The sequence below is a fragment of the Acipenser ruthenus genome, chromosome 4, assembly GCF_902713425.1.
Source record: "Acipenser ruthenus chromosome 4, fAciRut3.2 maternal haplotype, whole genome shotgun sequence".
Lineage (NCBI taxonomy): Eukaryota > Metazoa > Chordata > Actinopteri > Acipenseriformes > Acipenseridae > Acipenser > Acipenser ruthenus.
Window position 1 is genome coordinate 70,342,930 of NC_081192.1, and position 14,125 is coordinate 70,357,054.

The following is a 14,125-nucleotide window of genomic DNA, read 5'->3' on the forward strand; positions in this document are numbered from 1 at the left end:
TGGTGGAGGGGTCTATTATTGCCTTGAAAGTAGCCATTGCTCTCACAGTGCAGCACTATATTGTTGGGTGACTTGATCTAGCAGCATGATATGTTGCAGGGATAACATGTCACATCACATGAACATGAACTTCATTTCTAATTCAGGACAATGCAAAAAACAGTTAAGGTGGCCAGAGAGTTTAGAAATAGATTCCAAATGGCAAACTTTACAACCATGTTTATGAAGGTAACGCTGGCATTGAAAAAAACTGGTTCACATAAAATGTAAGTCATATAAATTATTTTATTTTATTATATTGATATTTCATTAGAGAAGAACAGCATTTTAAATTCCTGAAAGTACAACATTTGAGATGTTAACAGTGTCACTGATGTTATGGATTTTTTTTTTTTGTGTGTCTTTCAGTTTTTTTTTTCTAGTTTTTTAAATTTATTTATTTAAAAAAATGAGTCACTCTACTTTTATTGCATATTTACCATTTGCAATTTACAAATATTGTACTTCCCTTTATGCTGAAACCATTTAAACCAATGTATATCATATGCTCCTCTTATCTGCTGTTATTTAATACATTCAAAAAAAGAGATATTCAAGTTACTGACAATAAGTGCACACATACAACAGCAAATAAAGTAAGCCACTGACAGTTATTTAGTAAAATATTTAGGTAAAGAATAAATACCCTTGTCTTTGTTAAAACACATGCACTATTGTCCCATGTGCTTTCTCTCTCTGTGTGTACATGTATTACATCATGTTCACTTCATTTAGACCTAGGTTAAAATTGTTCAAAAGAACCAAAAAAAACACTATTAACAAAAGGATCAGTATGTATTATAATTCAGTCATGGGATGACAGACCACGTGTTAGTCAGCCAGAAAGTGAAGGATCAGTGGCTGTTTAATTCAGTCTTACAATCTATAAAGCTAAAAGTACATGATCACTACGCTCTTTCAGTATTATCCTACTAGCATCCTATATGGATGTGTTGCTAGCTCCATTAAGGAAACTAAAATTCCCCCATATCAGTACTATTTGACACAACCCTCAATGGAATTCATTTGACCAAAAACTGGAGACAATATTTAAAATATATATATATATTTTTTTTATTATGATGCGGTTTATAATGTTACTAAGAGACCATTCCAGACATCTTGGTTTAATAACTGTACTATACAAAGCTATATTGGTCTGTCACCAAAAAAATAAGTTATGTGGTTATGTGGTTCTTCTTGTCTTGTGCTTTCATGTAAAAACACCCAATTCCTCCACACTGCAAACTCAATGATGTACATCATGGCACCATTTGAATCCCTACTGTGCCCCCTTCCATTTCTTGGCTGCAATGTTTGATGTGAATAAAAAAGGCAATGTTGTGCGTGAGAGTTCACATGTAGAAGTCTTTGATTCAGCCATATTGATCCAAGCATTACTGTTTATGGAGACAAAAAATAATGTGGCTGTACTTCACCTGCACAGGCTTGTCATGATCAAGTTGGAAAACATTTTGGGTGCAGTCTGGGGGTGGAGGGTATTTACAAAAATAATTGTACAATGTATATTAGGGTGGTTGCTATAGATACGGTAAAACATGAAAATATAAAATCTTGACCTTTCACCCCCTCATTTTTTTCAATTGGTGAAAAACTATTCCCTGCAAAATTTCATCAAAATTGGATTGTATTTAGAGGTGCCTCATCAACCTTGAGGTTTTTTCCTTCTCCCTTGAAATAGTCCATGTGATTGCGCATAGGAAGTGTGGACCTCTCACATCGCTACCTGGGTCCAGTTATTTATATAAATGTTAAAAAAGAAATCCTTGTGTGTTTGTTTTATTTTAATTAAATTTCCCCTTACCTAATTTGAAAGCAAAATGTTTGGCTATTTGCTTTATCATTATATTTTTATCTTATTCAGATTTTTTGACTATGGCGTCAGAAGGAAATATTTCTTATTGGAAGCACTAATGATAAGATTACAGGGGCGAGACTACCATCAAGTATACAAGTTCTGCAAGTGATCATGAACATACAGGAAGACAAAGTCTTCCTCACTGCACAAAGACATGGTCGACAAGGCTGCTGTGGATGGAAAGACAAGGAGGAAGGTGAAGAAGCAGAAGAAGAGGGAAATAACTCAGGAAAGAGTCCAAAAAGGCCAAGTAGAGAAACGTAGAATGGAGGAAACTATTGAATTGGAGTCCTCAAGCACCAGTGATGACGAGTTTGGCACTGCAGAGGAGGCAGGGGGTGCAGTGGGTGGTGCTGGTCCTTCACATACTCCCTCACTGGTAAAGTGAGCTTGGAAGAATGTGATCACTCCAGAGCTAGCCTCTGCCCTGACCGTTGCAAGATAAGTGATAGGAAGGCTGTTCTTATTATTGCCGCAGCAGCTGCCAGCTTGGGGCCTCCTGGAAGAGTTTGCTTCCGAGCTCCAGCAGGACTTCAAAGAGCACGATGGATGGCACGCCTGCTGTATAGCTTCAAGATCTTCATGTTCGGTTGGGCAAAGGAAGATGGCAGATTATTCAAGGTCAGAGCAAAAGGAGAATGGACTTCATGAACTCCTTTGCTTTGTCATTGCAGGGGACTACATCCAAGCCTGGCTCTCTGCTGCCATAGCTACTTTCAACCCCACTGAATGGTCTGAAGTTCCTGGAAAGGCTCCAGAAGTACTCCAAAATCAACAGAGGTGTTGCTGATGGTGCCATACAGAAATTATTAGGGCACATGTGGTACTTGAGTGAGGAGCTGATAGACTTAGCCTTCTTTGACCCATTGATCCCTCTCAATGAGAAGAGTCATGCTGCAAGCACTAGAGAAGGTCAAAGGAACAGAGGATCTGCCAAAGAGGATCAAGATGCAGCTTTCTGATCTTGGAGTGACCAGGAAGCCAGTGCATTCATCACACAACAGACTAAAGGCTTCTTCGATGCCTTGGGTCTCCCTTGAAGGCTTCCTCCTCAAGGATATAGAGGTCTGGCTTCAGGGCAGTGACTATGGAGCTGCCCTGAAAATTGTCAAGGGATTGAACGTGGTCAGTGACACTGTGGAGAGAGGCGTGGCTCTGATTCAAGAGTTTATTGACCACCTAACTCGCAATGAGAAACAAAAGCAGTTCTTGCTCCATGTTGTCTCTCAGCATCAGAAGCTGAGAGACAATCTTGATTCCAAGAAGTCCACTGTGATTTCAGCCCTAGAGTACAAATTCGGTATTCATCCATTTCTGAAATACAATTCATTCACAAACATAGGCCTCATTTCAGTGCCATTTACATCAGCTTTTGACCCCTGTTAAATTTGTTCTATACTGTTCTATTTTTCTAAAAACTATTTGTTCAGAAAATAAAACCTTCAAGTTTTGTGATTGACTTTTGACCCCTGTGAGGCACCAGTATATAAATCTCGATTTCCTTGAAATTTCACAGGTATTGTTTTCTAGTGAAATGTGATAGATTGAGGGGGTGAGAGCATGAGATTTGTGATTTTCAAAAATAAGGACGACCCTAATGTATATATGTTCTATTCCTAACAGGTGCCAAACACCAGATTAAAATATAAAAAGAGGCCAGAGTACAATATCTTACAGAAAGTCTATTATCGGAGGCTGGTCTGTTTGGGCAACTTGGGACCCATTAGTATTCCTGAACTTTGAGGCATAGGGCCCTTCATCTGCATGCTGGCCCCCACCATGGCAGGAAAGCTTTGATTGCGTCGGATGCCAGCATTCAGTTGAAGCCCCCCGATGGCACTGGTGACCACTACAGGGGAGCCTAAAGGCAGGCCTTCCCTCCCCAGGCCTCCGGGCCTGAAGGTTGGCACCGATCGGTGAGCCCCACTGAGAAAAGGTCTTGACATGCCTGTCACTGGTGGGGGCTGTGGAGTTCCCCCTGGGCTGACTACTTTGGCAATCCCAAACCTCTTGAGCTTGTCCACCAAGTTGAGGTTGTAGACGCTGACGTCTGTCTGGCACTCGCTGTTGCAGCTGCTCTTGCTTTCGCCCCTCACCTCTTTCAGAATGGAGCTGGCCGGCTTGGAAGCCAAGAAGTTGTCATAGAGGGGGCTGGAACCCTTGAATTCAAAAGGGGGCTCGGTCTGGTGCTGCGTAGTGGGGGAGTTGGGTGGGGTGGAAGGAAGGACATCAGCTCTGGGTGCACAGGGGATGAGGAGGGGGGAGTCAGCTCGGTCCCAGCTCCGAGGATTGTAAACTGCGGCTGAGATGCCCCTCTCCTGCAGCATCCGGACCAGTCCCAAGGAGGTGCTCATGGTCTTGGTGGAATCCCGCTGGTTAGTGAAGGATTCAGCAAGGCTTAAGCGTCGGGGAGTGCATGGGGTGGCTACAGGAGTAGATTTCAGGCTGTTCATGCTAACGCAAGTGGTAGTGGGTCCCATGCTAAAGCTAAAGGGAGAAAAAAGAGAATAATGTCACCAATTATTTCTCAAGAGAAGTACAAGTTATTTTTCGGAAAACATTCATAAATGTAAGACTACCACATAACGGCATTCGTGGTTAGCAAATCTAAGAACAATAACAGTTACATGCTTCAACAGGCTTTAACAGGTTTAAATGCTAGATTCGTTTTATGGTTTTATTTTCATGCTTAGGCACACAACACTCTTTGGAGCGTGTTCTACAGCTGATGCCTTGGTTAATGTTAACAGATTAAAAGCATGTACAATTACAAAACACATGCTTATTAACTAACATAGTTAGTAAAAAATACAGATGCTCAAAACAAACAAGCTAATGTTCTCACTTATTATCAAGTATGACTAATTGTAATATATAGAATAAGTACACATCTAATGACTTTCATTTAGATATTTTGTCTGAAATGATGAAACCATCATAATGCCTTCAAGAAAATATTAAGAGGGCAGACTGACTGATGGTTTACACCAAAACAATACCAATACCATCTTTGTTTCTTCACAAAATAAAGAACCTGAGTAAAAACAAGCCAACCATTATTGTTAAAAAAATATTTGAGTTAGTTTGTACTTTACAGCAATTGATCTAAATTACATATTTTTTGGAAACTGAGATGAAATTGTAATAAACCAGACAAGTAGACAGTTACACCTCAAGAGTTTAAGAATGAGGCCTGTATTCCTGAAGACAAATAGACAATTTGCCCAACCTGTACAGTCAGGCCCTGTATGTTTAAAGTTTGGGTGGAAGCCCATAGTGTTTCAGTTTATTTATAAGATTTACTGTAATCTTCTAGGACAATTAAATTGTATTTTTTATTGTTAAACATGAATGCAGTGAACAACAGACTGCTCCATGGTTGTATCGTAAGCTGCAAAGTACAAGGGTTCGGAATTTCTAGACAAAAGTTTAAGTTAGGTCTACTGTAACTGCTTACTGGTGAATGGACCCAAGTAAGGTTAGAACAATATGAAACCATGTGCAATGTTAGCCTATGTCTCACACTTGCATTCCTCCTAGTCTAGCATGACCCCATCTCACCCCCAACAGGCAGGGTCATAGTGTCTGCTCTAACTCGCCCCTCAGAATAACGTGATAGAGTGCAGGGTCATCTTCCTCATCAGATGACCTGAAAAGAACCGATTAATATTAAGGAACTTCCCATTATATGCATTGGTATAGAATATGGAATTAGACTTTTACCTTGGTAGTTCTCAGAATGAACATTGTGGTTGACAATTCAATTTAGAGACATTTCAGATCATGTGTAGCACCATATATATATATATATATATATATATATATATATATATATATATATATGATATATTTACTCTAATATTATTCAATTTATTGTAATTGCAAGGTATTTTTGATAACATATATTTAAGTGGGTTTTGTTTTTAATCCATGCACACGTCTCCATAGATGTATTGGTTGTTGTAAGGTTTCTGTATTATACATCATTTGGAGACAATGCCAGCATTTTTTCATTACAGATGGCCAACTAATGTACAAACACAAAGTACACAGAAAAAACGAACAGCCACAAATAGACATGTTTATCGGTGTGTACAGTATGTTACACTTTAGTATGTTAATAACAAGTACTGCAGTATTTGTTGCAATATTAATGAAACATTTTTTTTTGTTCATTAAAAAAAAGTTTTATTGAACAAGATAACATATTCAAAACATGTTGCATAGTGAAAACATTTGTAAACCCTTGAGAATGATTGTTGTTTTTGGCTCAAAAGAATTCAAACCAGTTAGCCGTAGATTATCGGATCAGACCCGCCAAACGAAACGAGTTTGACACCCCTGCTTTATACTATATTTTAGAAAACATAAATAATTTCTTATGTTAACCTGTGTTAACATTCTAAATGCTCAACTTTTGCTTAATATACTATGAAGCGTATGTGTCATGTAAAGGAAAACGTGTATCTATTGTTTACCAGAAAAAAAACAACAACTTGCAGTAAGTACTAAAATAAACTTAGTAGTAATTTTAGTCAAAAGTTTTGACAAGCATTTTTTTCAGTGTTCTTTGTTAACCATAGAAATAACAGTTTAACTTAATACCAAGGTAGTTAATTAAAACAGGCACCACCACAATAATTTACAGTCAATAGATATGTATTCCTTGTTTTTCAATTTTTCTTTCAAGTTATGGTGGTTTTAAGTTTGACTGAAATAGTGTTAAAATATGACCCAAAGAAAAAAAAACACGCCCTGGTGGCACAGAGGAATATAGGAAGGTGTTCTTGGCCAAACTAGCTAAGATTGGTAGATCTGCTGCATGTTTACTCCACCACATCAGAGGATCTTTGTCAGCAGTGATTTGTGGCAAAGCTAAATAGTGAGCGATCTCTTTGCTGGCTCTTGATTGCAGTCCTCCACTTCAGCACATTTCATCTGCTGTTGGCTGCTTTATGGTCATGTTCTGCAGTAGCTGGTGCGAAGCCTTTCTTTTCACTTGAGTTACATTCAGCTGCATTCTCTGTTCCCATGCATAGGCCTACTTCTTGCTGGGCCGATTTAACAACAGTAGCAATTATTACTGCCTCATTTTCTGTGATGCCAAGTTTGTCTTTAACATTTTCAGAGAAGCTGTCCTTGAATCTGGGGTCTAAGAAACAAGCAATGTCTATTAGTACCAGTCAGATCACGCTTTATGGTAGCCTTCATATGTTTGGGCAACTCACTGTCATTGGTCTCTTCTGTGAGCAAATAATCTGTCAGGATTGGCTTCAGTGCTCATACAGTGACATAGCTTTCAGCAGCCAGAGAATCTGTGAAGATGTTTAACAGCCCAAAATCTTTGCAGACATTTTCTAGGGTGGCAAAAATCTGTGTCTCTTGGCATTAAATGCCATGTACTTCTATCATATGCCAGAGTAACACACACAGACTGTTGTTTCTCAATGAACCTGGACACCATGGAATAAGTGGAGCCCCATCTGGTAACTATATCATGGATAAGGATGTGTTGAGGGACATTAAGATCAACCTGCTTTTTAAGAAGCTCCCTTCTCCTTTTCCAGCTTCTGTTAAAGCCCTGGACAAGATGTTGACAAGCTCTCACAGGAGTTTCTATTGTGTTTATTTTTAACACAAGAACCACCGAGATTTCAGACTACATACAACCGCCGCACCTGCAAAATGTGCGGCTCCATTTTAAAATGGCTTCGATATGAAAATGAAAACCAAACAATCGGATACAACTTAATATTTTTTATTTATGAACATCATAGATAACATTTTCAGAGCAGAAACACAATTTTTACACTGAAAATTAAACTTTTTTCTTATTTGTTTCAAAAAGAGCACATATACATAAACATGAAAAACAGTAATAAAATTAACTTTACACAATAAACTTCTGAGTAAACATGTGTAGAAAGCTGTATGCACATATCAAATTATAAAACATAAATAACTAGTTATAAAAATAGCATAAAACAAAAATATAACATAACTTATGCAACGTGAAAGCGCTTTGAGTGAAACAAGGTTCAAAGGCTGTCTGTCTGTTCAGAGTTCTATTACAGCTTTCTAAGTACAATCTACGCAGAAAACACGCTTTTCAACTATATCAGTGCATTTGCCACAGACTTGCCTTTTCACAACGGGCGCAGACATCAAAGGTTCTGTTTTTATTGCATTTAGCAACCTGGCATTGTCTTTTATTCCATGTGCCAGTGGGCGCAGCATTGGCTGAAGGTTGAGGGGCATTTGCCAGACGGCTTTTGTGTCTCTTATCAAAATGTTTCTGCTGTAGTTCCAGGGCTATCTGCAAAATGAAGACCCTCCGAGTGATTGTGTTGCCGGTGCACTCCTTGTACAAAACCAAAGCGCTGATGGCTGCCAGGTCCAAAACATTATAAAAAACACCTGTGAGTACCACCTTTGACAGAATACAGCTGTGCCATTTGATCCAGTATATGCACACCGTACTTTGTTGCGTTGTAAAATGCAACAGTCTCTGGCTTTTGTTTAGCATCAGTCCCGATGGTCACTGATCTGTGCAGAGCTTAGAATACACACATTAAAAAAAAAAAATTTGCACCGTCACACTCAGGGTGGCACAGTCGTTCTGCCTGAGAAATGAAGTGTAAACAATAATAATATATGATGTGTAGAATTACTTTCATCAGTGTTTCAAGCACTCAACAGGATTATAATACGTTATTTCACAATGACGTTGATTTTATTACAAAGCCCAGACTAAATTGTTGGCTATATTGTATTGATTTCAATATGCCGCATAAACTGAGGGTCTGGCGGTTGAAGAAGCAAGTGCTTATAACATATTCATTTTTATGATTCTGCAGCTGAAACACCGTATGTGTATTTAATTCAAATATTTAGTAACACTTAAGAACGGACATGCACGAGATATTCACATACGCGGAGATATTTAAATTTGAAATGCAAAAGCCGTTGAAAAAGCGGCTATGGCGGTGCTAGTGTTAAGTCCTTTCCAGTGACAGATTCAGATTCTGGCTAAAGCAGTTAAGCTACACTGCAGACAATCCAAACAGCTCTGTAAAGGCTTTTCTCAAGTTTGCCCCATTGTCTGTGGTTATGCCAACAAGGTTGCAGATGTTCAGGTTCCATTAAGAAAGGAGCTCTTGAAAAAAAGGCTTGAATATTTTCAACACTGTGGTCCTGGGGGATGAAAACTGGTTTCCAGACAGTATGTTTGCAATTTCCGTTCTGATATGTAATAAACTGTTAGGCTCATGTAAGCTTTACTGTCTCCATTGCTGGTCCACAGATATACAGAAAAACCACTAAATCGCTGAGAGTGAACTTTCAGCTTTTTTCGTAGTGCATTATCCATCTTGGGTACTTCCTTTGGATAAAAATGTTTTCTGGAAGGTAGTGTACACTGCCTGACTAGAGCTGGCACCTAATTTCTTTAATTTCTCAAAAGCTGTACGTTTGGCTTTTGCTGCACTGATTTGCTGATGTAAAACCTTGAGTTTACTAGTCTGGCTCTGGGGAAAGGGAGAAATTGTTAGGATATTATCATAACCCTGGTTGCCTGAAATAGAAATGCAACCATTACCGAATGGGTATTTACCTCCTAAAGACCCGAATCCTGAATATTGTATACCAAAGCTGCTCTTTGAGCCTAACGCATTTGTGACCCTGCCCTTGAGGGATCAAAAGGACTGTACTCACAGATCTCATTGTAATTTTTCCTTCAAGCCTGCTGCAATTTCAGGAAACCAGAGTATGACGGGGTGCCCACCCCTTGTGTATTTATTTTATGTATGATTATGTTTTCACTTGTATTATTATTATTGTATTTTATGCAGGCGAATGAAAACCGTCCGTCATTATTAATTATTATTATGTGGCTGGCGAAAAGCCGGAATGTTACAAAGCTAAGCCGAGAGACTGCCCTTTGCGTTACCATTCGGTAGCCCAGTAACAAGTAGCTAGGGTGAAAAAATTGAGGGAGTATTTCACTTCTATGCCTGTGTTATAAGTGTCAACTGGGAAGCCGCCCTTAACACTAGTTCCAAACTAGGGTTTTGAGGATCCACAACATTCAGTCAGTAGAACCTGGTGAAGGTATGGGGAGTAGCCCACATCGCTGCACTGCATATGTCCTTGACAAATGCACCCTAGAATAAAGCCCACAAAGTTGCAAGGCCCCTGGTGGAATGGGCAGTGAGCTTTTCTGGAGGGGGCAAGTTGGCCAGTTCATAGGCAGTCCTGACGGTGTCTGCTGTCCACTTGGACAGCCGCTGCTTAGACAGGGCTTGACCATGGGACTTCGCCCTATAGCAGACAAAACGTTGTTCGGACTGCCTCCACCTTTTTGTCCTGTCAAGATAATATGCCAGGGCCCAAACTGGGCAGAGCATTTGGAGCTGTCGCTCCCTGTTAGACTGGAAAGGAAGTGGATGGAAAGCCTCCAATTCCACAGGTTCATATGTGAACACCACGATAGTCTTTGGCAAAAAGGCAGGATTGGTGCGGGGTGTGACCTTTGTCCTGGCCTCTGTAAAAATTAAGCAGGCTTTTGCAATAGAGAATTCAACAGTTTCCTGTAATTTTTACCTTTCCCGTGATCACATTTGCTGGCGATTTCGTTACCAATCAAAATTAAACTATGATATATAAGCTAGTTACTTTTGCTGATCACGGTAAACCACATTCTTACCTGAAAGGTAATTTTTTTGAAACAGCCAAAAAAGAAATAAATCTGAAACTCAAATTTACCAGACTGCCAAACATTTACATAAATCTGCCAAAAAAGTAAAAGAATCTCATCACTGTTAAAAGATTGGTTTGTTCTCCTGTCCCAAGCAACACAGAGACCAGGAGTTCACGATGTAAGAATGTATGGTTTTGGACATTTTATGCATTTTTTGTTATTTGGTGTCTGTTCTGCAGTTATAGATGAATTTCCCAAAGCAACTAACTTAATCTTAAATAGCAAGTTGGTAGGGGTACCAAAATCATTTATTAACTTATGTCTTGTTCCAAAAGACACATTTCTGTTTTTTATTTGTTTAAATGTTAACACACTGGCAACATTTTAGACTCACACAGGTCTTCATAAAGGTCTTTTGAACAGGTCTGCATTCTGTAGTATCTAGCATGGGTGTCTGGCTTCCAAAGACTTCTGTGTAAACAACAGATACACCCCCACTCTGCGTGGCCTGATTTTTTTTTTTGGCCCTCATCACTTTGAGCAACAGAGAACCAAGCAAATCAGTTGAAAGTGCAGTTTTGTCTTAGACCACTTCTGCAAAAATGCTTAGGTTTTTCTAAGTGACAGAGGCACATTGATAGTTGGGATCTAATTTCACAAAGGGTTTGCTTGCACAAAAGTCATTTGAAGCCACACCTCTGTACTAGACTGAATTAGACATAGCCATGTTCCGAAGACCACTGATGAAGACCAATGTGCGGTTAAAACATGAAAGTGTTAAAAGTTGCCAAGCCATAAACATTGAAACAAGCAAAAACATGCTACAAACACAACTTGAAAGGGCCTGAACAACATGGAGTATTTTTGCATCCCTAGGAGCTCTTCTAAATCTCTTTGCAAAAAATGAAACCTCAGTGGAGATTGACAGAGTGCTATCTGTAGGCTCACCTTGGAGTAACTCGAGTGAGCTCATCAGAAGGGTGCAGGATTCGGCAGGTGGTGAAGGTGTAGGTGGAGCTGGTGTGGGACATACATTTACCAGGATGATAAACTGAATAGAAAGAGAAAGAAAATACTTTGTCATCCCTATAACACAAGGTGTTGTATTGAAAAGATGAAACACAAAGCTGCGTTACATTATGAGAATCTAGACCTACAGTGGTGCAACAGGATTTTGAGAAACTGCCAGAAGGATTTGGTTGCCAGTACATATTGCGTAACAAATATACATTTATTAGATATAACATCCTTGTAATAAACCATTCAATAAAAATGTTAAGCTCAAACAATAACACTAAAAGTAATATTACAAATTGTCTACTAACTATTCCAAATATTTTTGTAAATTAGACTGAAGGCACTAGCCAAAATGTTTGTTTACTTGACCGAGTTTTGCCTCAGCGGTACAGAGAAATAAATATTTATATGACATTTCAATTGTGCAGTATATCAAAATTCTCTGAAATATCTAACACAAAATATGCAGTACGTAAACGTGATACAGTATATATTTTAAATAATCAATTTGTCTCCACTGTGACCAGTTCCCTCTATTTAAAAGGTATTGTTCAAGGTATTGTTCAGTAAGGCAGCTTTAAGTGCTATAGTTTAGTAAATATAGAAAACACACACATTAAGTAATGAACATGATTAGTCAAAGGATTATGAGGCACAACATTCCCTAATATTTCAGGCAGCAGTCCAACAGAGCCATGATGATATAGGACTGTATTTTACAAGCATAGCTAGGAGACTTGGTTGCTTCTCCTGGTTACATAAAGATTAAATAGCCTGATAACGAAAAATAAAATGGTCAAAACTGATTTATGACCAAGGACATGTGCGGTGTGTTGTGATTCGTTTTTGCCCAAGCGTTTGTGACCATGCCTTTTATATTAGGAATGTTGTGATATTGGATTGTCCAACGCTCTGAAACTGCAAGCTACCCAGGATGCAACATTTAAAAGAAGAATGATTAGAAATGAAATGATGCAACAAATTAAATCAATTCCAAACGAAACACCAAAGAAAATCATTCTGACAAGATGGTGAATTTAAAGAAAAAAAACAAAAAAACTGGGGAAACTAAAAAAAAGTTCAAGTGAGTGCTATTGAAACCAAAAAAAATCTTAAAAAGAAAAAAAAAGAGAAAAAAACAAAAGACAACTCAGCCAGTTTAGTGTCGCCTTATTAATTAGATTGAAAAGGAGCACACTGTATCTATTGCTAAAAGCAGTACTCCTGAGAGATGACGGCTACTAAAGTCAATATTATGAATATCAAAAGGAGACCTGATGCATTGTATTCAATACAGGGATATGTTGCAGATTATAAAGTGATCTAGTTAGTTGTTGCTTGCTAGTACAGCCAGTCCAACAATATACTTTTTATTAAAAGTGCAACAGCAGCAAAAGGAAACAAACTGTATTAAAACTAATCTGATACACCATTTCCTTAGAATTAGGCCCTTTGTAATTGGAATATACTGCCTGCTTGTTTAAAACCATTAACAACACAGACTAGCATTAACACCCAAGTGTATGACTTGCTAAAACTCCATTTTAATTAAACAGTCAGAAGTCTTCTGTGCGGTTAGTTATTTTCTTTAGCAGCCTTTTTCTCTGAGGACACTTGTTTCATTGTTTCATTTCAAGGTCACCAAAAGGTTTAAGTTATGATTTTTTTTTCCCCCAAAGAAATTTACAAATTAAACCAAAAATAAAATAAAATAATATACTTAAAAAAACAACACAGGATTGTGTTGTGTGTGTGATGGAAGTCAAACGGTCGTGATGTGAATGAACACCCCAGTATTCAACATCTTGTCAGATGTCCCACTCCACAGGACATTAGGAGGCTCCCTCACCAGACACCTCATCATCGGCAGCCTTCTGCTCCTGTGTCTCCACGACATCAAGCTGGGCCTGGTTGGGGAAAGTGCCGCTCTCTGTAACAGTTACTTGCTCCCCTCGCGACCTCTCACCTGAGGTCTCCATGTGCTGAGCAGGGGTTGAGGTAGGCAGTTCCTGGAAAAAAACGTCACCTGACTCATCTTCCTCAAAATCTGCAAGCTGGTACACCTCTTCCAGGTCAAGCTCCAGCGGCCTGAAGCCTTTGGTGACCACGCCAGGCCTCGGGTCTAGGATCCCCCCTAGATTGGGCTGGGCCAGCTGCTGCCAGTGATGCAGAGTGGCTGAACCTGCAGGAATAACATGACAGACATCAGAAAATAGGGTCCTGTATAAGCTTAACCTACAAAAATGCCTTCAGGATTAAAGGTAAGAAAACAAATATGTAAATCCTGCAATGGCAAATGTTTCATTACTTTGCAGAACAATTTGCATTCATATAACTAGGTACCCTGCATAAATAGAAAATAACAGATCCAGCCATCTGCCACAGAATGGAACAAATATAAAATTGTTGGCTTTTGAGGCTGGTGTGCAAGCATAACATACTATAGCGGTTACAAAGTGTTGTGCCGAGGCAGGAGTGGTTAAAGGCTAAAG

At 39.0% G+C, this 14,125-nt stretch overlaps 1 protein-coding gene across 10 annotated transcripts in view; it reads right to left on the reverse strand.

Annotated features, from left to right (window-relative positions):
* Positions 1-267: 267 nt before the first annotated feature.
* The window catches only part of LOC117400320 (trafficking kinesin-binding protein 1-like), a 111,949-nt gene continuing 98,091 nt past the window's right edge, over positions 268-14,125 (reverse strand). For 5 of the 10 annotated variants that reach the window (XM_059022715.1, XM_034000099.3, XM_059022714.1 and 2 more), the window contains 3 exons: positions 13,483-13,815; positions 11,565-11,667; positions 268-4,405 (listed from right to left, as the gene is read on the reverse strand). In XM_059022715.1, the coding sequence (XP_058878698.1) occupies positions 3,604-4,405; positions 11,565-11,667; positions 13,483-13,815 (1,238 nt within the window). In that variant the 3' untranslated portion in view covers positions 268-3,603. Of the gene's footprint in view, positions 4,406-5,479; positions 5,568-6,720; positions 8,542-11,564; positions 11,668-13,482; positions 13,816-14,125 lie in introns of those variants that run through there. The other 5 variants (XM_034000100.3, XM_034000107.3, XM_034000105.3 and 2 more) reach the window with 4 other exon arrangements.